General features: G+C 41.0%; 1 protein-coding gene across 7 annotated transcripts in view; it reads left to right on the top strand.

Moving 5' to 3' along the window:
• foxp1b (forkhead box P1b) overlaps positions 1–11583 on the top strand; it is a 175017-nt gene extending 163434 nt beyond the window's left edge. For all 7 annotated transcript variants that reach the window (XM_056272988.1, XM_056272992.1, XM_056272991.1 and 4 more), the window contains 7 exons: positions 2513–2717; positions 3328–3404; positions 4116–4217; positions 5435–5556; positions 6444–6513; positions 6737–6903; positions 10004–11583. In XM_056272988.1, the coding sequence (XP_056128963.1) occupies positions 2513–2717; positions 3328–3404; positions 4116–4217; positions 5435–5556; positions 6444–6513; positions 6737–6903; positions 10004–10148 (888 nt within the window). In that variant the 3' untranslated portion in view covers positions 10149–11583. The remainder of the gene's footprint in view (positions 1–2512; positions 2718–3327; positions 3405–4115; positions 4218–5434; positions 5557–6443; positions 6514–6736; positions 6904–10003) is intronic.
• The last annotated feature ends 13118 nt before the right edge of the window (positions 11584–24701 follow it).

Raw genomic sequence — 24701 nt, 5'->3', positions numbered from 1 at the left:
GCCAGTCACAAGAATCAACTTAATTTTCCCGGCAATCACCGGTTTTATTTTTCTGCTGTTCTGTGCAAATGTATAAGCAGCTGACTGCCATAACAAAACTAGCTAAAATAAATTTGCTACTTTACAGTTAGTTATAATTAAAGACAAACAAACGGATACTGTTCATGTATGTTGTCAAATGAATAAAATTCAATTCATTCTTTTGAGCTGGCTTGGGGGTGAGGGTAAATCAAAACCGTATGTGGTACATTAACAGTGTTAGTTTATGCATGTGTATGTGTGTTTGTCTCTGTGTGGTTGTGTGTGTGAATGCATGCATTACGTGTGTGTGTGTGTGTGTGTGTGTGCGTGCATGCATGTTTGTGTTTGTGTTTGCTTCTGTGTGTGTAGGTGGGTATCTACACTCGGTGTCACTAAGCATTCTTGTCAGAAATCTGACCTTTTATGCCATACATAATTAAGGAGAGACTTTTTGTTTATTTTCCTTAGCAGCTTGCCGAGTCAAAGCCAGTATAATTAGATCACCAATTACCATTTAATTAATTTCTGTCTGAAGTCTCATTTTGTCTAGGCACTGGAGTGAGCCCAAATGGTGGAGCAAACAAAGGCGAGGCTATTACCAGCCTGTCTGGCCTATTGTTGAAGCCTCTCTATGTTTATGGGCAGTGAATATGGATGAAACATGAAACAAAGCCTTCTAATCCACAGGAAGAGAAGTCAACACTGCAGCCCTATTCTTTTGATAGCATTGTGTCAGCAACACACAAACCAATGTGTGATTTATTTGGTTCTTAATTTAGAAAAACATTCCTTCTCCTACTGCTGGTGAATATGTTGTATACATTTGTGTGTATCCCTGCTGCTATCCAAATTATTTGGGCAAACTCTGCCAAAAGACAGTTCAGCTTCCAAAAGACAAATAGACATTACAAGTATTTGGACACATATCTGTTAAAATGGGCAATAAACATAGATATCCTTCTTATTTTAGCACAAGATTTATAAATGAATACAACAATAAAATCACAGCAAATGTAACCGTTAAAAAATGTAATAGAGAAAACATTAGATGGGCTAAAAAAAAAAAGAATTTGGCTGTGATCCATTGCTAAAGATAATTTTTAAATTTCATACCTGTGTATCAAGCCCGTGTGTGTGTGTGCGTGCGTGCATGCATGCATGGGTGCCTGTTTGTGTGTACATGCATGTGTGCACGTATGCAAGTGTGCATGCATGTGTGCATGCGTCCCTGTCTGTGTTTTAGTAATTTGGTGGCTCAGGAAGATCTGTGTCTGTGTGGTGTGGGAAGTGAGATGTTAAACAAGTTTTTTTTTTCCCTTTTACTTGTCTGGCTCCGGACCTGCTGTCACCTCCATGGCTTTATCAGCAAACACGAGACATCAAATATCTTCACCCCAATCAACAACTGATTGTCAAAGATGAGACATGTCCTACTCATAGCCTCTCTTTCTTTCTCTTTATCTTATCGAGTATTTTTTTTTCTTCACGGTCTGAAGTCATGTTTAATTTGGAAACTGGCCTCCTTAGGCAAATTAGCAATTAGAACAATTTTGTGGAAATATGTATATGTGTCATTAGTTTTCCTGCCAATTAATAGCAGGAGCAGGGGGTCAGGCTAGAATTTTCCACTTGACTGCTGCTCCAGTATGGAGGCTTGGCACTGTGTTTGGAGTCACCACAGCTGCTAGAAGCAATGCTATACCTTTGGAGCACTTGCCATAATTAGTTTACCTTTTAGCCATTATTATTAAAATCCCTCTTTCCCCTTTGCCCACCCAACCATTTTTATACCCCGGATCCTTAGCAGCGAAGCTAACGTCTCCCTTTACAATGCTCTCCATGAAAATACTGTAGGGCCATCTTTAGCACAGCCAGCGTGGCCCTGATGATGGAGGTCAGTCAGATACAGTAGTTAATCATTAGATCACCTCCATAAGCAGCTCCTAATTAGGGTCCTCGCAATACAATTTCAGCTTGTAATTAGCCCAGATTGGCCGCTTCCTCTGACTGCCTTATTAGCAGGGCTGCTCAGCGGTAGGTGAGAATCACACTGTCATTTGTCAAGTCTTTGGGGCCGCCCATCTTCCTCCTTCACCCTCACGTCGCCATGTTGCCCTACCACTAGGGAGGTGAAGTAGGGGGTGTATTTGCCAAAATTGGCGTGAGGTACAATATATTAAACAAAGACAATGAGACAGAACTAGGAACTAGCCCAGCGAAGACTGAAAAGAGAGGGAGTATAGTAGAGAAAATATAGACTGGAGGAGGAGGAGGAGGAGGAGGAGGAGGAGGAGGAGAAGGGCTCATGGGTTGTTTTCCAAACATTTAGCAAACGTTTGCGGATCATCTCTCGGGTTGCCCGCAATTAGAGCTGTGATATGCATAGTCAATGAGGCGTCTGAGACACAGTGGTAATTAGAAAGCTAACTGAGCTCCTCCTGCATGTCTATTTTTACATTTGTTTGTTCTTGGTCTGGTTTCCTCTCCCCAGCTGAACCTGGTGTCCAACGTCACTTTGTCTAAGTCGGCCCCCGAGGGTTCCCCACCTTTGAGCCTGCCCCAGACTCCGACCACACCCACGGCCCCCCTTACGCCCCTTTCCCAGACTCACTCCGTCATCACAGCCAACAGCTTGCACAGCGTGGGCCCTATGCGGCGGCGCTACTCGGACAAGTACAACATGCCCATCTCTCCAGGTACTATGCGATGAGTGCACGTGCAAACTTTTACACTTTTCTAAACCTCGTGTCCACTACACATTTTTGCCCACTGGCAGACAAAGGTGGCACGGTGGCCCCAGGGGTGGCACAGTGGCCCAGTGGTTGGTGCTGTCGCCTCACAGCAAGAAGGTCCTGGGTTCGAACCCTGGGGTTGTCCAACCTTGGGGGTCACCCCAGATCGTCCTCTGTGTGGAGTTTGCATGTTCTCCCTGTGTCTGCGGTGGGTTTTCTCCAGGTGCTCCGGTTTCCCCCACCATCAAAAAGACATGCATGTTACGGTTAATACTCCTGTCTGTGCCCCTGACCGAGGCATGGCAAGACGAACTGGAGCTGCCCACTGCTCCTAGCTACACAGCTAGGATGGGTTAAATGCAGAGGAAGAATTCCCCCATGGGGATTAATAAAGTATATTAAAATCAAATCAAATCAAAATCAAACACTGCACACACTATATACAAGCATAACTAATGACTACGGCAGTTGTGTTATCAGACACTATTGCTGGTAACAGGATCTTAACTCTGAACATATTATTTATTCTCATGTTGACAGTTATTTTCTCTTGCTCTTGGTTACCTGTTTACAGATATTGTCCAGAACAAAGAGTTTTACATGAATGCTGAAGTTAGACCGCCATTCACATATGCCTCGCTAATAAGACAGGTAAGGATTCCACACGTATCGCTGCTCCATGCGCTATATACAAAGCATTTAATCTGTAATTTAAATGAATAGGGACCCTTAATCTGTTCCACTGAGTCTAATCATAATAAGAAAAACTAAATATATTCAGTCATTTTATAAACTTTTTTTTAACTTTTTTTCTCCTAAAATGCCTTGTTAAATTTCAAATACAATTTAGACACACAGCGGCAGATTAACCATCAGCAAATTAGTGCAAGAATGTGCAAGGGATTCAAAAAAAATGGCCACATATAACAATTGCTTTTGATTGAGCATTACACTGGCTATGATTATTATGAAATTCATTTCACACAACAGTAGGGATGAACCTGTTTTAAGATGGCCAGTCAATTATCGCCAGGCTGCAGTAATCTGGGATCTCAGGAATTAATCTGAGCCGGCCATAATTGCCGCCCTGTAATCTGCCTGAGAAATGTTTTCGCTTGCCCTTCATTTACACCCACAAAAGAAAATATATTCAAATCTTCTGATTTGAATGAGAAACGGAGGAGCCCTCCATAAACAGAGAGGGAAGTACACATCACATGGACAGTTGCTTAGCCATCCTCAGTGAATTTCTCAAGTGCGCGCATACAAAGCACAAAGCTGGATGTCTCTTGTGAATTATTGATCATTTTTTGAGGGGAGCAAAATTGTAAATGTTTGTTTCTGTCACTGTTCCTTACCCAGGCAATCCTCGAGTCTCCAGAAAAGCAGCTAACACTAAATGAAATCTACAACTGGTTCACGCGGATGTTTGCATATTTTAGGCGCAACGCAGCAACATGGAAGGTAATATTCAACGTATTTTTGGCTTCTTTATAGTAAAACAAAAGAAGGTTTAAGGGCGTGTTAGTATTACAAGAATTTAGACAACCAAGCATGACAACCTCGAAACTAAATTGAACTTCCCATGACAAACAAGAGGGGAAAAAAATGCACATTCTTGTAACGAAGAGAAAACGATCCCTCTAATAGATATATTTGTAGGTGTTTTGTGGTGGGTGGTGTGGACTTTATCATAGCAGTGCTGTGCTGGTAACACCTGGCTGAGTCCCTCACACACAGTCAAGAGAAGGGCTCGCCTTTCTTTTCAACCAGCCCACACACACACAAACAAAATTGCGTGTGCACACATTTGTATGCATGCACATGCACACACACATGCACAAACGTGCACACCGAGGGAAAAATATTAAAAAAAACAGACTTAAATCGTAAAAGTATACAGGGAAGTCAGCGTGCATTAGAGAGGTAGAGAGAATGGAGGTGAGAAGATGGGAAGAGGAGAAGAAGATAAGACATTGATGAGTCCTTGAAGTTGGTGCTCATATGCTTTAGTTGATCTGCCATGTGCATTTGGAGAGAGACCCCCCCCTGTTGTCAAATGGCCTTCTAACAGCCCTCACATTGCCTGCACTGCTGGTTGCTGACAGCCTTTCCATAGGGGCACATTGGAGTTATACACACCAGATCCCACATTCCCACACACACGCACACACACACATAAGGATATACCTGCTACAGTATGTACACTCCATGTATTTCTGACAGTACAAAGGGATGATATATATACACAGGTCTTCTGTCATGCCTCAATGATCACTGGTTTGACAAAGGGTTGCCTTCATAATATGAAAGTATGACATTAGGCATAGCAATAATCCAAAACTTTTATTCAATCTAAAAAAAATTTTTTGAAATCTCAGTTAGTTTGTCTCTAACGAGTTATCAAAGTTTGCAGCACTGTTGCTGATGTCCAAAGGGATGCCATTGACAAGATGCTGTGTTGCCGTGGAAACTAGTGAAAATCTATACAATGTTTAGTCATTTGTATTTCAGAACAATTAAATGTAGATACATTCTTGAATTCATTATTGCAACAACCACGTTTTATTATGTCCCCTGTCTTAAGTATGTCTTGTTTGAAATAACTTTTCACTTGTTTATATTTTTACTGTGCTGATAAGCCAACTTTCTTTCTTTCTTTGTTTTCACACTTACTGCAGAATGCAGTCCGGCATAATCTTAGTCTTCACAAGTGTTTTGTGCGAGTAGAAAACGTAAAAGGGGCTGTGTGGACAGTGGACGAAATAGAGTTCCAAAAGAGACGGCCTCAAAAGATCAGTGGGTAGGTCAGGCCTGTCAGGCCCAAGCTGCCGTCTGTCTGACTGTTGTCTGAGGGGAAGAGGCTATCGCTGCTCCATTTCATTGTCTGTGTGCCATAACGTCCAAAGTCCCAACCTGCTTTGGCGTGTTCCCCCTCCATGCTTTCAGAAGCCCCCTTTGGTGATGCACCATAACCCACAATGGCTTTTGCTTATTTTCATTTTGATCTTCACCCTCTCCCTCCCTTCCTTGTTCCCGTTTCTGTCTGTCTGTTTGCCGTGTGTCTGACTGTGTGTGTCCTACCTGTCCCGTTGATCACTGCATCTGCATCTGGCTGTCCCCACCGGTTTGCTTTTCCCAGGGTGCCATTCGCACCAACCTTTCCCTGCATAAGTGCTTTGTGAGAGTAGAGGATGAGTTTGGGTCCTTTTGGACCGTTGATGATGAGGAGTTTAAACGTGGCCGCCACATACAGCGAGGCCGCCCACGGAAATACGCCGCTGATGAGAACTTTCACGAGCTGCTCGTACAGTAAGCACTTCCTCCTGCCCTGCCTCCCTGCAAATTTCCTAGGTCTAGCCCCACCTGCATGCCCTGCCTCAATGTTCCCATCATGCCTTTATGTTCAGTCCCCCATCCATCTTGCTTTTACAGTATCTGCCTCCATCAACCTGTTCTTCTCTCCTATAAAATGTAATGTGTTCTGTTAGTGGTGTACTCTTGTCATTTGATCAAATTGCATAGGACTATAGCCTTGATATCGACATTTGTACAGCAGCAAATGTGTTTAGTTGTTATTTAAGGTTAAGTACATTATTGTTTTTCGATGAAATATGATACTATGGCCTATGGGAATGCAGTATAGTATGTGAAACAGGACTCTGGTTGTAATGTAATTTCTGTCTGCAGAAGTCCGGCATTAGTGAAGAACATTCAAACCAGCCTAGGCTATGGTCCAGCCCTCTCTGCTGCCTTCCAGGTAAATAAACACACATCACTTCTATCTTTCGTCTTCTACCTTGTGGATTTCAAAAGAAAGGCAGGAAATAATAAACAAAATAAGTTTGTCTCCACCTCATATGCCCAGTCAGTCACTCTTTGTTTTCTGGGGATGTAGGTGTCTGTACGGCATGACGGGCGGCTGAAAAAGTGCTGACAGCTTTCTTCCGTTTCACATTTAATGCTTTGGGCATACTTTTCAGGCTTCAATGGCAGAAAACAACATACCTCTATACACTACTGCTTCCATTGGAAGTCCCACCCTTAACTCCCTGGCTAACGCCATCCGTGAGGAGATGAATGGAGCAATGGACCATGGAAACAGCAATGGCAGTGACAGCAGCCCGGGACGCTCGCCCTTGCCAGCTATGTGAGTGGCACATACACCCTCAACCTTCACCATATTTATCTCTCTCTCTCTCTCTCTCTATATATATATATGTATATATATATATATATATATATATATATATATATATATATATATAGATAGATAGATAGATAGATAGATAGATAGATAGATAGATAGATAGATAGATAGATAGATAGATAGATAGATAGATAGATAGATAGATATAGATGTGTATATATATATATAGATAGATAGATAGATAGATAGATAGATAGATAGATAGATAGATAGATAGATAGATAGATAGATAGATAGATAGATAGAGAGATAGATAGATAGATAGATAGATAGATAGATAGATAGATAGATAGATAGATAGATAGATAGATAGATAGATAGATAGATAGATAGATAGATAGATAGATAGATAGATAGATAGATAGATAGATAGATATAGATATATATAAAATGACCTTGCAAAATGCTGTTGAAAGGGCCCAAAGCTTGGTATTAGATGAGACAGAAACATTACCAAAGAGGACAATAAATAGTGTGGAGGGATGATATTTGCATGGCTGCATGTTGAGTCCCGGCCAGAGCTGTGGCTGGCCTCCCTGTAGAAAAGGAAACCCCACCTTCCAGAGACTTCCAACACCAGGCTGACTGGGAAGAAAAGACTGGAGCCTCTCTGTTATTTTAATAGCAAGTTTATAAACTCTCCTTTACTGCAGTTCAAAAATGTGTACTGCCGTCTGCCGGAATTCAGCCATAATCACGGTTCCAATTTGTTAAAATATTTACGAAATGCTAGAACACAAAATGACAGAGCTGCCGGTCCATGACCCGGCAAAACACGAGCCGCAACACATTCTGAAAAACCCAGTTAAGTTGTTGAAAGAAAAACAACACATAAACATAATTAGTCTGGAAGACACCATCCAAGATTCTCATGTAGGAAAATTGTGGTCGGCCTGGAAACCGCAGCTCCCCGTTCACTTGTTGTATAGGAGTGTCTGCTAAGTTGTTTGAAGCCTAAAATAATACGGTGCAGGCTGCATGGTTTCCAGATGTGGGGGGGGGGGGACCACCGATGTGAGCGAGGGTAGATTCAGGGATGGCCTCCTGAAATGTCTGAGCAAGAGGGAAATTCTGCCTGAAAACAGAAAAGGTGCAGTAATGAGCTTCTGGCCAAATGGAGGAAAGTGCCATCCCTAATCACTGTGAACATAGCTCTGAGCATGACTGTGGAACAGGAAAGGCAGAGACAGGATGGGTGTGCTGGCCTAAGGGCAGCCTGTTTCCCTCTCTGCCCCTCTACCTCTATCTTTAGGCTGATACAGCCCTAACTCTCTTTTTTCCGCAATTATGTGGATAAGCTTTATGCATTTATAAAATGTGTAAACTCTGTTTTCTTTTAAAGTGCGTCTTTATTCTTCTTAGCAGATCGTACCCACTCTTTCACAACTACTGAGAGTGTGAGAGATCTCGGCGATGAAGCAGTGTAGCATTAAAAGTTGTGCATGTATATATATATATATATATTGCATTACTTGAACTCTACTAAGTTAGTTCTGCCTATCCTCCCTTTGCTCAGGGAATAATCATAAACGCTTTAGAAAATACTATCCCATTTTAATTCCTGTTTAAGTATCCTATGCTGTAGCTCACATCTCTTCCTATTGAACTACGTATTGTACGCTGTTCAGCTCGCACAGTTCCCCATACAAGTTTGCCCACCACCGGTAACACGGGAATAACACATGGTCTCCACATGTCCCATCACACTGCCGGTTAACTGAAAGCATCTTTTTAACACAGTGAGGAAACCAGATCAGTTCTCTTTAACAGCCAGGCAAGAATGAGGTATCCAGAAAAGGCTAATTACAAGCAGAGTGTAGAATCAGCATGCAGTTCAATAGCATAATAATAACAATTTCATGTCTGCCCTCCAGCCATCGAGTGAGACCTGAGGCAATGGGACTTGTGGAGCTACTTTGATCTGAGAATGATAGAAAAGCTGACTTTACTTTTTCCCCCTTTTTATAATTTACACCAAAATATATCATCTCATTAGCATAGGAGTGTCTCCATCACAATAGTTGCAAATTATACAAAGACATCCCGGCGTGAATAAATCAAATGCGAGCTTGGGTGATGAAGAGTGTGCCAATTTTCCCCAGTTGTTATTGTAAATGAGCCCGGCACCTCGTGCTGACACTGTTCCACCTCTCCTGCAGCACACTGGCACCGCAGGTTAGCAAGGGAAGTCTCCCGCAGCTGCTCATAATGTTTTTATTTTTTTCCCTTCTTTCTGCCACAGCCAGGCCCTCTCTCCCCCTGTGCTTTATTCCTGCTCTGTTTCTGTAATGAGAAATTTGGCAGATCTCATCTCTTTAGTGCCTTCTTTGCCCAGGCTGTGGGCTGGGGGTCTTGTGTTTTTGCCTTGTTTACAAGTGACAGCATTATTATTCTCATAAGGGCTCTGTTTCTTATCACCGCGCAGCGCCGAGCGAGCCGCCACTGCTCTCCTCGCGCGCCTTTCCTGCCAGCGCTTTTCTTCCTTTATTGACACTTGGTTGAAAATGTGCATTAATTCTGGAGTTTAAAGCATGTATGGCGGTGTCTGGTCGCCGTGTTTCCTTGAAGTTGATTAATGATAGAAGCCGGCTCGGGGTCGTCCTCTGGAGACCCGCTTCGCAGGTTGTGCATGTTAACGAGCAGGAAGGGGAACACACAGCGCGCCGCTGATCCTCCACCACCAGGAGGCTGACAACGGCAGCCCACTCGCTCCTCGGAGTCCATTCTCTCTTCTCCGTGTCTCACATTGTTAATCTTCCTCATTTATCAATTCTAAGTGAATACCCTGTTGTCAGTTGCTATGAAACTAAAAAAGCCTGCAGGTTTGCTATTGGAATCCTTCAAAAGGAAAGCCGAAATTATCAGTGGCACCAGCATGGCCCCCACTTAGTTTCACTGAAGCCAGACATTCGTTTTTGTTCCACATTCTCTTCCATTTGCCATTTTGTGTCTGGGGGAAAAGCTTCAAAGTGAAGAGGTTAAGGACAGAGGAACTGAAACATCTCTGCATTTTGTGGTTTTTTTGCTTTTTTTCTTCCAGGCATCACATCAGCGTTAAGGAGGAACCACTGGATCCTGAAGACCACGAAGGCCCCCTCTCCCTGGTGACGACCGCCAATCACAGTCCAGATTTCCAGCACCACAGAGATTATGACGATGACCAGGGCCATGATGATATGCTGTAAAGCCTGTTCCCCCAACTCTTTCCCTGCCCCCCCCCCGCCGGCCTCAGAGGCATCTATGAGACAGTACAGCTCTACAGATACAAACTCTGATGGCAGTCTCAGCTACTGATGACAGCTCTCAAATGTCTCCAATTGACTTTTAGTGCCATTACAATACATAGCGGAAAAAAACAAAAACAAAAAAAAACAGAATACATCCCAAAAGGGGGTATTTTTTGATTCATTTCTACATTTGATTAAAGTGAAACTTAACGTGAAAAAAAAACTTCATTTCTACCCGACATGGGTCGGACGAACTTGTTTGGTACAGGGGGATATGTTCCCGGTTGGCGAGAGAGATTTGGATGCCATGACGGGCAGGGACCACTGTGCAGCCAGGAAGGACTGCATGCAGCCCACTCAACCACACTGAGCACGGACTGTAGAGGGCTTGTCTCTCTTCCCCCCTTCCCTCTCTCTCTCTCTTTCACTCATACACACACACACACACACACACACACACACACACACACACACACACACACACACACACACACACACAACCCAAACTGAAGAGAGAATGACTGACATTTAATTTACACCGGGTGCATGCGAGAGAGAGAGTGCAGACTTTTGTTCATTGTCACTGCCTTCAACACTTTCATCGGTTTGCTACCATCAAGGGATGGGAGGGTTGGTTTTTTTTTGTTTTGTTTTTTTTGGGTGATTTTTTTTTTTTTTGGGTGAGCGGTTATAGACTATCAATGTAATGTCTTTACAACATCCATTGCTGTTGCATTTTGTTAATGTTGCATCTATATATATATATTTTTTATTCTTTAGAACTTATCAGACCTCATGCCCATGCTGTGGAGATTCTGTGTGGTCAGCACTTGATAATGAATGTTTGTTTTCTTTTCATTTTGTTCCATGACTTGCATATATACACACGCACACACACTCACAAACACATGCATGCATGTGTGTATGTATATATGTATGTATGCATGCATGTGTGTTTGCAAGTGTGTGTCACACAAATGAAGCAGAATGTCAAATACCAAATAGTATTTTTCTGTCATTTATTCCACGATCTTCTGAATGCCAACTCCCTGACTTGTAACCCACCCCCCATTTCAACCCCCCCTCAGCTCATGAAGTCCACCCGCAATGCACTACACATAATGAAGGCTCTCTCCACGCATCAATGAAGTTTAATTTAAGATGAGAATGAATGACAGAGAAATCATGCAGGTTATGATTTATCCTTATGAAATTAAACCTTGAAAAACAGCCCCTCAAAGTTGAGGATGTTGGGCTGTAACAAAAATGTCCGATCACTTACAAGCTCTGGTCTTTAAAAAAAGAAAATGAAAATGTCAGGTGTGCACTGCAAAGATAATGATTTAGACCAATTAATTGTGATTCCTTAACACAGCTGTCATTGTTAATCAAACGTGTCTCGTTTATTTCATTTTATCCAAAGCCATGCTCGAAGATTTAACGTGCATTCCCGATAGTTTTTGTGTCTCGTGCACGACAAGTTCTGAGTTTTAGCGAGTGTAGATGAAATATTCATCTCCTTTATCAAGGAGAAACTCCCATGACCTGCAATAAGACCTAAATATTGGAACATTCCAACATCTGACAGCCGGTGTGAGGGCTCAAACACATTTGAGATCTATCTATCTATCTATCTATATATCTATATATCTATCTATATATATATATATATATATATATATAAATAAATAGATAGCTTTTTTCCCGAAGCCATCAATGGTGTAGATAAAAGTGCTTAACAGATGAGGAGCGGAATATTAAGCGGAATATATATATATACACACACACACACACACACACACACACACACACACACACACACACACGTTGGAGGAAATGTGGATGCATCACATTCAGTGGTCAAAAAGTTAAGAGCTGTAATTTAAGTCCAACACTGAACCAGGTGGAACCCACACAATGTCCGTGGTTTTGTAAATTCCAGGTTTGGTAAGCAACTGCATAGATTCATGCAAAAGATTTGAAAACATTACTTTTGAGACTGCAACCAACCACTTTGCATTTTTTTAATTTATTACTATTATCATTATTTTTTGTGTTTTATTTGGCAACTTTAGTTGCCGATGTTTTAGTTTCTTGTTCTGTGACTACCAAAGATAAACTACATGGTCAAATGATGTTCTCTGTTCCATGCAATAGCAGAAAAAGGCCAAATATCTCTCTCCTCCATTCTCTCCCATTGGATGTGAAAGGATCCTTATGCAGAGTATAGTCTCGGCTGTGTAAAGCCGGTGGTAAGACTGAAATGAGCAAACGCTCCTAAAAAACTGGTGTTTCATTCACTTAAGAAAACCAAAGGGATGTCTCGGACAGGACAGCTGTGGAAACCTTTGCAGTGACCAAAACCGAATGGGAGGTGCAAATAGTCAGACAACCATTATGACCAAATTAGGGGAAGCTTGTCTTTGGGCCAATGAGAAAAGGAGTGTGTCAGGAGCAGATCAGATTTCTGTGCAACATTAAGGGTATGTAGATACAGTTTTGGTAATGATGATGATGATGATGATGATGAAAATATTCTACCGGTTAACGGAAAAGCTTTGCAGAGAACAATGTGAAAAGGATTCTGTACTTCAACTGGACCACACAGTGATTCAATATTTTGTTTTTCTCTGTTGTTTCTCTTTTTTATTCCTTGCTAATTTGTACCCTTTCAGAACGATTGTATGCCACTTTTTAGGGGTTTTTAGTTTTCTCGACGGGACACCACTGTTGTTTGTCAAGGTTGGCAAGGCTTTATGATTGTGTTTTTTTCTTTTTCTCCATTGTATTTCTTTTTATATTAAAAACACTCCTGTCTAACTAATAAGCTGGGTACAAGGTACTTTATGGCAGTTTTTTTTCCTAGTTCATGCATTTAAAAAAAAAACGAAAAAAAAACGGGCCATCTGTGGTTTCCAGAAGATGCATTTAATATCCAGGCAGCTGTGGGATGGGTCAGTAACAGCCAGGCTAGGATCGTGAGAACAGGGCCGAGCTCCTCCACAAACCCCCAGTCTCCGGCTGGTTGGCTTGGTATACAAAATGGGGAAAAAGAGCTGGTAGATTAGAACATTCTCAGCATGTGTAGCTTGACATAACTAAAGATAACAGCATGAGAAAACCGTTAGTACGCATACCTCAGTTCAAACCTATAGGGAATTATTCAATTAAATGAGCGGAAAGAAAGAAAAAAAAACAACAACAAACATTTCACTCAGTTGCACTTAGTTGTGTGTCTTGCATGTGTAGTCTCAAACTAGAGGGAAAATTAAAAAAAGACAAAAAATATCAAATAAATTAGAGCTTGTTTATCTTAAGGGTGTATTTTTTTTCTAAAAACCAAACCTCAGGCCTTTTGTTCATGCAGATATCACCCAGCTTTATGTGGCACTATTGATTTAATCACAGTCTCCTCTCTGATGTACCAATGGGTTGTTTTGAGGATGTTCTAGTTAATAGGTTGTACATACGTGTCAGTATAGCCTTTGCCTTTTCCTGTCCCTTCCTCGTTTTTCTTTTTCAAAGATCAAAAAGTACATTTGTGTTATGTTTGCTATATTGCGACTGCTTTGTATTGACTATGAAATAGCTATGAGAAGAAGAAAAAAAACTGCTGTATGTATTGGAATAGCAAACTGTGCTGCAAATGTATTTTACTTATAATCCTTGCTTTAAAAAAAAAGAAAAAGAAAAAAAAAGTCATCCATGCAGACACCTGGGCGAGCTGGGCAGGGAGGGCGGGGGGAGGGAGTGTGCATGTGTGTGTGTGTGTGTGTGTGTGTGTGTGTGTGTGTGTGTGTGTGTGTGCGTGTGTGTGTGAGGAGGGGGTGGGGTGGGGGGGTTATTATCCCCGATTTTGGATTTTAAAATGTAATATAGAAAAGCAGATTTTTCTCTGTTATCATTGACTTAAGCATTTTGTACAGATTTTTTTCCTCTTTGTGTTAAGCTGTTTTTTGATACTTCCTTTTGATGGTCCAACCACTGCCTTCTGTGGCTGTATGTTAAAGATTACTGCTCTGAGCAAGAGCAGACAGGTATATTTCCTCTACGAGACGGAGATATCTTGCATGACTAATTCCAGGGTCACAGAGATGAGGAAAATATGGTTTAAGTGGTCAGTAATAATATAAGGGTGTATCAATCTAATGATATTTTATATGAAATTAATAGGAAAAAGAAGAAAAAATATGCAGTGCCAAGATGTAAAGAATATTGTCAAATGCTGTTTTTTTGTTTTTTGTTTTTTTTTTGTTTTTTTTTCAGAGAAATTCATCGTCTCACTTACGCATCAAAGATGTGTCCTTTTCATCCATGTCATCATGACACTGCAGGTTTATTAGCCACCACATTTTAGTTGGCATCAAAATATCTATATTTTTATCTCAACTATTTGGTAAATGGATTTATTTTTAAATGATGAGTAAAACCAAGCACAGCAGATGGACATCTCGAGCTGAGCACAGGTTGAAGGTTAGACACTGTACAAGACCACGAGTCTCCGTGTCTACTTGGTGTTGACCCCAAACTTCAGTCAGGCAACAGGCAACCACATGCTCTGCACAAGTGGCAGTAGATTCCCACTTAAAACACTAGCACCCATTCTGATTTGCCATCGTTTCAACCATCGCCATCCGGCCCACCCTCATCCATCACTGAATCATTCCGTCCCCCACTGCTTTCTCCCCTCACATCACATGTTCAGCCTCCAGACCGAGTGGGCAGCCCGGGAGCTGTTGCGGTACTCTCATCTCGCAGCAGTTATCTCCCGCTTTTGGTTGAAGATGTGCCCTGTAGTTTCCTTTTCCTCCAGTTTTACAAAGAGTAATGTTACTGTCCTCACCTTCATCAGCCTGTAACCTCATCATTCCTCGACTGTCTGATGCAGACCACTCTGTTGTAGTCAGTGGCAATGACTGACGTGAGCATTCTAAACATGCAATAAAACGCTGGTTGTTCAGATTGTTTGTGGGCCTTGCTGGTCGTTCAGAGTGTCTTTTCACTGTGTATTTCTTCAGCAGCAAATTGACATGCAAAAGCCTCACGCGTGGCCAAGCGGCACATGTTAAAATTGTATCCGGACCTAAATTAAGCTAGGACATGTCAGGGTCTTGTGTGCCATGGAGATTGCACACAAACATCTAAAACATCTTAATCCAGAGTTATCAGGATCATCTGAGGTTTTATGCATTCGCAGGTTCTTAAGACATTATTTCCCCTTCACATAGAAGATGTGTATGGTCCAACTAAGATAAAGGGTCAGAGCATAACATACATGTATCCATTTCATTTTAATCTTTACAGTACAAACATTTCTCATGCAAATAAACCTTTTACAGTCACACAATACATGTATAACTCATGAAGAGCTGTCAACTAATGTCATCAAAATTACACCAAACTTCAAAGCAAAAAAAAAACAACAATTGACAATAAATCACCATAAACACAAGTGGCAAAGCAATGTCTCGAAGCCAAAGCGTACGGATGGGGCTTCTATATTTTCATTCCCATGTTTGGTTGACGGGTTTCCTCTGGACTGCCAGTTGGCTTCACTGTTTGTCATGTACTGCAGGACTCCAAGACCACCACTATCATCTCAATCTCAACATTAAATTATATCGTAATTAAAAGCAGACAGTTAAACTGTCTTTTCCTAACAGCAATTTAGGTAACTGCATTTGATTAGCTATAAATTGTAACAGCATTAAAATTCCAGAAATATTAGCGATATGGATTTCTTGATGTGAGCTAATGCTGATAACCAAGACTTGCATTTTTATGACAGAGGCGGAGGTCATGTTGGCCACTAAACAGGAGACAGAGGTCTAGTCTAAGCACTTTTAATCTTGTGAAACAAGCAATTACAAATAGTCGCATTGATTCGTTAAAAAGCTTTAGGTGACATAAATCGTTTCTTGCTTAGCTTATTGCTCCAACTCATAAATGTCAAGTGTATTATTAATTAAGAGCTTTGAAAGACAAGATTTAATGGAAACAATATAAAATCATGACCAGTCTCTCTGTGGGCAATATTTCAATCTACATTCAGGATTGTGCATTTTTCCACGTTGCTTTCAGACTTCATCAAACAATAGAAATCTCGTGGAGTGAAAAATTCCCTGTCCTTATGTATCCCTGTATCTTAAATGCTATAGAGACATGGGTAAAATGTTTGTATTCATATGATTCAGTCAGACAACAAACTTTCACTGAGCAGCATTAACACAACATTAGGGATCAGCTGTATGTTTCCTCTGGCCTGTGGGTTAGCTATCAAATTGGTGAAGTTAAGGTAAGCATTGGGTTAAGGGTAGGATTGGGTTAAGGTTAGGGTTGGGTTAAGGTAAGCGTTGGGTTAAGGGTAGGGTTGGATTAAGGTAAGCATTGGGTTAAGGTAAGCACTGGGTTAAGGGAAGTGCTGGGTTAAGGTATGTGTTGGTTTAAGGTTAGGGTTGGGTTAAGGTAGGCATTGGGTTAAGGTTAAACTTGGATTAAGGTAAATGTCAGGTTAAGGTTAGTATCGGGTTAAGGTAAGTGTTAGGTTAAGGGTAGATTGGGTTAAGGGAAGCGCTGGGTTAAGGTTAGGGTTGGGTTAAAATAAGCTTTGGGTTAAGGTTAGGGTTGGGTTAAGGTAAGTGTTAGGTTAAGGGTAGGATTGGGTTAAGGGAAGCAATGGGGTAAGGTTAGGGTTGGGTTAGGATAAACATTGGGTTAAGGTTAGTGTTGGGTTAAGGTAAGCATTGGGTTAAGGTTAGGGTTGGGTTAAGCTAAGTATTAAGTTAAGGTTAGTGTTGTGTTAAGCTAAGTACTGGGTTAAGGTAAGTGTTGGGTTAAGGTAAGCACTGGGTTAAGGTAAGCATTGGGTTAAGGTAAGCACTGGGTTTCGGTTGGGATTGGGTTAATGGAAGTGCTGGGTTAAGGTAGGCATTGGGTTAAGGTATGTTTTGGGTTAAGGTTAGGGTTAGGTAGAGGTTCCGGTTGGGTTAAGGTTAGTATTGGGTTAGGACTAGGATTGGGTTACGGCTAGGATTAAGTAGAGGTTGAGGTTAAACTGGGTTAAGGTAGGTTAGGTTAAATTTAGGTAAATTCAATGAAACAGGGTTGAGGGAACATAGACATGCTTCCCAGCACTGTGCGTACGGGAGTCATCATCGGGGCTCCATCAATGCATTGGTTCAAGGACATCAACAGCAAATACTGGCCCTCCACAGATAAATCTGTATTTTGGTTTATCCCATCAGTAAATCACCAATATATGTATGACATAACTCAGCATTTTTGCACAGTTGCTTATGGATAGTTTCACATTACGCACGCCCTTTGAAAAAACAACCTTCAACAATGGAGTGTTGAAAAATGGGATAATATTTGTCTTAAGTCGGCTACAATAATGAATGATATTAACTAAATCAGCCGATATGTTGGACTTTGCATTTTTTCGCCTACGCCACAGCTGCTGAAACTTCTGTGAAAAAACAAACAAACCCAAACTAGATCTTAGACCCCAAAGTTGTCCTCGTCAAGACTTGGTCATCAGTAATTATTAAGTAAATTTGAACTTTTTACACTAACCTGTCTAAGAGAAACCAGTCAGACCAATATAGCCAGTCATCCTCTTTACGTTTTTTTGTATCTTAAAAGACAAAACTGGATTGGTGCTGTTCACTTTATTCTAATTGAGGCATGGTACAGAAACCTCCATTCACACAAGAGCTTCACTCAAAGCTTCAGTCAAAGCTGGCAGACTCCCAATATTGCAGTGAGGCAATTAGCAGTATTTGCTATTCATGGATTGATGTAAAAATTTGTTTATTAGGATGGGCTGCAGGCACTGGTGTGCAATAGACCTGCTTGTAATTAGATTCCAATTATTTGTCTGTTTCTGATATTGTAAACTGGCACTTACCACATCAGTTAAATTGACACACTGCACTGCTTGGTTTACTCGGTAATTAAAACGTGTTCTGTTAATTAGATGATGACCACTTTATTCCAGGGCTCTTGTGTTTGGGCTCCTCGGCAGCACGCTGTTTGGATCATGGGTTGCCAGACGCTTCCCTAATCAGCCCTTGTTTTGTTTCAATTACCACCTGCTGTTCAAAAGACATGGCTGGGTGCTCCCTCCCCCTACTCTAAACAAGGCCGGGCCCGCTCGCTGCCAGCCCCAGCCACAACATTACCAGCATTAATACACAGCTGGGCCCGCTTTCTTCTTTATTAGAAAGCACAGCTAAGTTTCAAAGAGAGCCCGAGCAATTAAAAGAGAACTAAGGAAGATGAAAGTATAAAGGTACTTATCACATCATTTAGTAGCCCTCGTGCAAGTAGCCGACCGTAATTACTCTGGATGAGTAAATGGCGCAGATGCTTGGATTTCTCCTCGCTGCGGTTAAAAGTGTGTTTAGGGTGGGGGAGTGGAGTGGAGTCGAGTCGTTGGGGGGGGGGCAGAAACAACACAACGCACATGTTGTGATATATAGTCACTAAATGCAGACGCACAATCAGTCAAACCATGCACTTTTCCCCCCTGCACAGACATACCAACGGTGTCCCGTCCCGTCTCTTGCGGACCTGCGAGAATGATTCGCCTCGCATAGGGACGTAATCTCCCCAAGTCAATACGACACGAGATAAACGCCAGCAGACACAACGAACCCATCGATGTTTTGAGACTACAGCAGATGTGGGGGATTGCTGTGACTGTTGTTGAGCGTGTTGTACCTTCAACCCCCCCTCCCGCCACATTACTGCACTGGGAATTAGGTAAAGCGACGATGATGTTTATGGAGCTGCACCGCATGCCCTGTCCTCGTGGCTTCAGCGATGTTCCCAAACAAGGCGGCCACCATGAACTGCGTGCACTTCAGCTCTGCTTCACTACTCGACGCAGGAAATGTTTTGTTTGAATAATTAAAGAGATGCAAAACAACATGAATTATTACATTTCCCTCTCCCACTTTGTGTCATAATGAATCAGTGGACGTCAGCGGACGTAACGAAGCGGCTCCGAAAATTATGATCGATTTTTGATCTGGCGAGGAGCACGTGATTAACAAAAGATACAACTGAGGGTCGCGTAAACCGTCTTTCAGGCTGACACAAACTGAAGAAATATAATCCAAACCATTCTTACTGATATAAGAATTAAAGAACATATTAGAAGTAAACACTTTGATTTTCACAGACTACCTTGATGCAGATGTAAATCAGTTTGAATCCAGTTCTTAAAACTAGGGCAACATAGCAACAAAAACATATCATTGTTTTACTTTTTTAAATGATGTACCAACAGTCAATGCTCTTACAATTGCACCTTGGGTCAGTGTAAATGTAAGCTATTATCCTACAGCACACAACCCCTCAAGTCATTGATTCAAACAGACACACACACACACACACACACACACACAACACTTTAACTTAAAAGTTTTTCATTTAAAGGCATCACTGACAGAAAAGCTCAGCGCCTTTGTTCTTCATCCAAAATATCTATTCAAAAGACGTGCGGTGCATTATTACACCGGTAAGTTCCCATTTCACTTTCTCTCTTGGATTTTTTTGATCTGTTGCATATGCAGACTCTCCTCATCTCCCACACCAATTCTCTCATTTCCTGCAAATTTAATGCAACTTGGTTTTTTTTTGGATTAAAAAAAAAGCTATCATTTAACCATGTCATGGATTAGTGTTTACCTGCAGTGAACCTTGATTGAGGAAGCCTGTGACTTTACACTGATGCCTCCTAATCTGTATGACTGGCATGCTAATTTCTCTGATGCTGCCATTCAAAACACAAACATGAAATGTTGATTTTAGTACTGGGAGGCCTGGTAGAGTGAATTTCAAGTACTTATTCAAATATTTCATTAAAATGTAAATTTTCACAACGCTGTATGTCTAGCTGTGCACAAGGCATGACTTAAGAAGTTATGAAGTTATAACAGCGTTTCTTTCTGTGATGCCAATTAACTGGGAGACTGTAATGTCCTTACCTTGTTTTATCTCCAAATAGCAGCACACCAATAAATGCAACAGGGCTTTCATGGAAGTGTGTTGATGACTAAGGTTGGTAAACTTAAAAAGGTAAGAAACAAACAAGCAAACATGGAGCCCCCCCCCCCAAAAGCTGTTGGTTATTGAACCGTAAGTTAAGAAAGAGAATGAAATCAGAGATAAGAAAGTGAATTGTGCAAAAAATTGAATGACATGCATCCCCACGTGATCCATTCACAACCTGGATGTACCTACCTCTGAATCATTTGGCCACAATTGGAAACCATTTTTCAACAGCTCAGGCCAGCTTCAGTATTATTTACTGCAGAAGGGATGAACTGCAGCATGGGTCCACACAGGCTGACCGACACTGCCATGCCATGCAAAATATCCATTAAACATTTAACATCCCTATTGCTCATAAACAAGTACAGTTCGTCAGTGTACATGCCAAGACGTTTCAGTGATCAATCTGGAGAATAATGCTTTAAATACAAATATACTCTAGTTAAAAATCCAAAATAGAAACAATGATCCACAACAACATGTGCACCCATCCCCTCCACTACTTTCTTGTCCTAATTGGTCTCCTTATTAAGACATGAATCAGTCATTAAATACAGAAAGTTGTTGATGATAAGCACGTTCAATATGGCGCAGAAATAAAGAAAGGCTTTTGTGAGAAATATCCCGGGTTCATATAAATCTAGATTCTTCCCTCTCTCCCTTTATTTCTTTATTTATTCTCTCATTTTTAACTTGCAGGGGGAAGACAAAATGGTTGCAGGTGGTGATGAAAATAAGAGCCATCCATCATTATTTATTAGGCATGAAAAAGATACACAATAATGCAATTTAATCTCTCAGTAGACAATTATTTCCACATATTGATAACACAATGCAGAAAGTGTCATGAATCCTAATATGATGTTTGCTTTTATTGGTGTATGATACAACCAGAACAAATAATGTAATTGTATCAGGGGGGAAATGTGATTATTTGCACATGCTAACATTATAATACCAATCTGCCCGAGACAACGGTATCATATTATTTTGCTGTGCTTAACTAGTTACAATTTGTGTTAAGTCATTTCGTAGGGATGGCAATAAAGACCGCTCCATCCTCCTGCTCTGTGCTTTTCTTTGGTTTCTTATTACAGCTCACCTCATTTGGCAGAATTTGGGAATACTTCCATTCAAACAGGTTTCGTGATTCAAAGGGCAGTTTATTGATGTGTTGTTTTTAGTTTTTTTAGTTTTTTTTGTTTTTTTCTGGATCCTGCTCAATATTCCCATATTGACTTATTTTTATTTATTTATTTATTTATATTTATCATATTAACTCAAAACGGGGCAGGTGTTACCATGCTGTCCTGTCCGGTGTTGATCCAGAACGGTCTGAGGTTAAAGAGACAGGAACATAGACAAAACGATAATGCGGATGATAGCACCAGAAACAAAAACACCCTTTTCCATTAAAAAGTAAAATGCTTAAAATATTTGCATATTGATGCTCTGATTTAGCTATTCACAATTTCAAGGTGATTAACATTAATGAAGGACTGGCTTGATGCACCAACTGTCAGGCCACATCAGACCACCTTTATAACCTCCTCAATGTTTTGCATAGCATGGTATTCACTCCATACTGAACTAATGACCAAGTGAGCCCATGTAAAATTAGATCATGCATCTACAGATGTGTCTTTCTGACATGATGAAAATGTTTTATTGATGACTCATTATTAGCACTAGTCCAGCAGTGAGGTGAGTTTGATCCACAGAAGATGCAAAGTGTAATGATAATAATGCCTGGTTAATTATTTATATTGAAAACCTAATCCATCTCAGCAAAGAATATGTACATATTTTAGTGACTCATTTGAATTTTAGCAACAAACACACAGCTAAAAACCATTAGACAGCCACAGCAATGGCATGTTAAAATGGGATGATTTTTAAGAATTAATGTCTTATTGCCCTGCTATGGCCCTTGTTGGAAGAGGTGTCCTTGTTCATTCTGTTTTATTCTTTCTCCACCAACAGAAGCAAAAAGATGTATCCCTCCATAGTGTCCCTATGGAGAGCTGAGCACATACTGTGAAAAAAGGCCTTATTTTGCACCGGAGGCTAGAGAAGTGTTTGCAAGTCATTAGTAGTTTGTAAATGATATTTGCTCCCTTGTGACATGTCATTTGAAATAGTTTTGTAATAATAGCAGCCACTGATAATAAAACAAGAGAGCCCTCATGTTGTGATTATGCTTTTCATATATTCGGTTTTGGAAAAAAAAACAATTGTGCAGACATAAATTTATCACAAGTTTGTTGTATTGGTGTGGATCTTTCTCTCAGCAAGAAGCCATGCTACTGGTATTAGAATGATGCTGCAAACAACACCTTTTCATTGGGAGATGCTTAAATTCAAACTATCGTTTAACTCATCTTTGATGCAAACTAATGGAATTTTATTTTTTTGCAAAAATCATCCGTGGCAACCTATCTGTGCCTTGCAAGCACTGTGAGAAAAGCCAGAAAGTATGGGTTTATTACACTGGATCGTACAAATGGCTGTAACCCCCTTCCTTAATGACTCCTGACAAATGCCCTGTCTTCCTGTGTTATGTTGTCTACACGCCACGGCACAAAGGGGAGACAAGTTGGCACAGGGCACAGTGTGTCTGGTGAACGGGGAAGCACACTACTGCTCTAACACCGTTTTCAATGTATTTTTATGAAATGAACCAGTGGCTCGGTGATCAATAGGCCCCCATGGTGAATGCAAACAATGCAACTGAGTCCTTATCAGGGCCTTGCTGCCAATCTGTGGCAAGCGAAGCTTGCACCTACCCTGAATACACCATTGGTCTTTGAAATTAAAGTTGACGCCTGTAATCCAGGGAAATGGTCCCTCTACTTTCGCTTAACACCGGTTTAGTTTCACCCCAGCTCATGATAAAGCATGACAGAAATACAGAGCACTATCTTCTCACTGGGGTGATAGGTTCTGCCAGCTTATCAGAAAACAGGCAGCTAACCTTCTTGTGCCTGGCCATGGACAGAACTGAGGAGTCAATTTACAAAAGATGCCATACCGGGAGGCTTGTAAATAAAACTATGCTTTCTCAAGAGAAGACAAAAAAAAAGTGCAAAAGAAAAAAATAACCTTTTCCAATCAAAAAGAGAATAAATGTATAACACAGGAGGCTAAGCGCCAGTGATAGAGTGTATTCATGTAAATCCGCCCAAGCACAGCTGCAGGAAATTGACAGGGATCTACTGGAGCGCTTTGCCTGTAAAGGGTGGGATTTACATGCCTAACTAAGGCTTAACCACCCTCCCCCGAGTTTACCTGTTACACTATGCCCTGTGAGCAAAGTCTGGATGGGCTAGGTTGCACTGCAGATTCTTAATGCCATTTCATCCCCTTCATATATCTGTCACTCTCAGAAATGAACTCCTAAATAGTCCGTTTTGCAAAACTGGCATTATGACATATCAGAAGTTTGTTTTGTTTTCTGCTTGGAAAGTGAGGTGGACCTTTGCAAGTTTTTTTTTTTAAATCATCTGATGAACTGTGCTACCTTAAAGGATAATTCTGTTTTACAACCCGGCTCTTGTTTTTGTAGTTTTTGCCATTGTGCATTGGTTATGATATTATTATTTTTTTATTCACTGGCTGCATTTTAGAGATTTTGGACATGGGGCTACTGCAACAACAACAACAATAACAGCAGAAACAACAACAACAACAACAACAACAACAAAGCAGTGTGACAGAATGTGTACATGATTTCCCATCTTCTAATGCTTCTCAGTTGCACTGGCAGGTAGTTTATCGATGGTTACTACTTCCTATGGTAAGTAAGATGGCTATTCCTGCATGTGGAAGCAGGAAGTAGCTCAACATGTGAAGGACCATCAACAATAATGGAGATTTCAGGCGATATCTTTTAACTTACACTTTCAGTTTCACTTCCAAACATGTAGTTTAGTAATCGAGTTGAATTGGACTTGTTGCTAATGCTCATGTTCAGTTGCCCCATATGACACTGTTGCAAAGCTGAATCTAGAGGCGGTCCCATATCCAAACTCACTATAATGAGGCTGGCTAGTAAAATGAAATCATAACCAATATGTGCAATGGCAAAAACTTTGAAAAAAGACCCAGGTCTCAATCCCATGATGAACTTTTAGGACAAAATGTGAGCAAAGCAAAACAAGTTTGAGAATAAGTTAAGTGTGACGACACGAGATACTGTGAATTTATTGGCAATTGATTATTCATTAGTATCTGTGTCTATCCTGAGGAAAAAAGCACAAGTCTCTTCCTTTTGGACCGGATGTGGCTTTGGGCAGTAGCTTCTGGGCTCTCCCAGGCCCTCACTGAATCTCAGCCCTTGAGGCAGATTTTGCAGACTGCTCATGGCATTTTGTGCATGGCGGAACATATCTATCTATCTATCTATCTATCTATCTCTCTCTCTCTCTCTCTCTCTCTCTCTCTCTCTCT

This window comes from Lampris incognitus, chromosome 2, assembly GCF_029633865.1.
Source record: "Lampris incognitus isolate fLamInc1 chromosome 2, fLamInc1.hap2, whole genome shotgun sequence".
Classification (NCBI taxonomy): Eukaryota; Metazoa; Chordata; class Actinopteri; order Lampriformes; family Lampridae; genus Lampris; species Lampris incognitus.
Note: the sequence above shows the minus strand (reverse complement) of the source record. Positions and strands in the feature narration are given on the sequence as shown.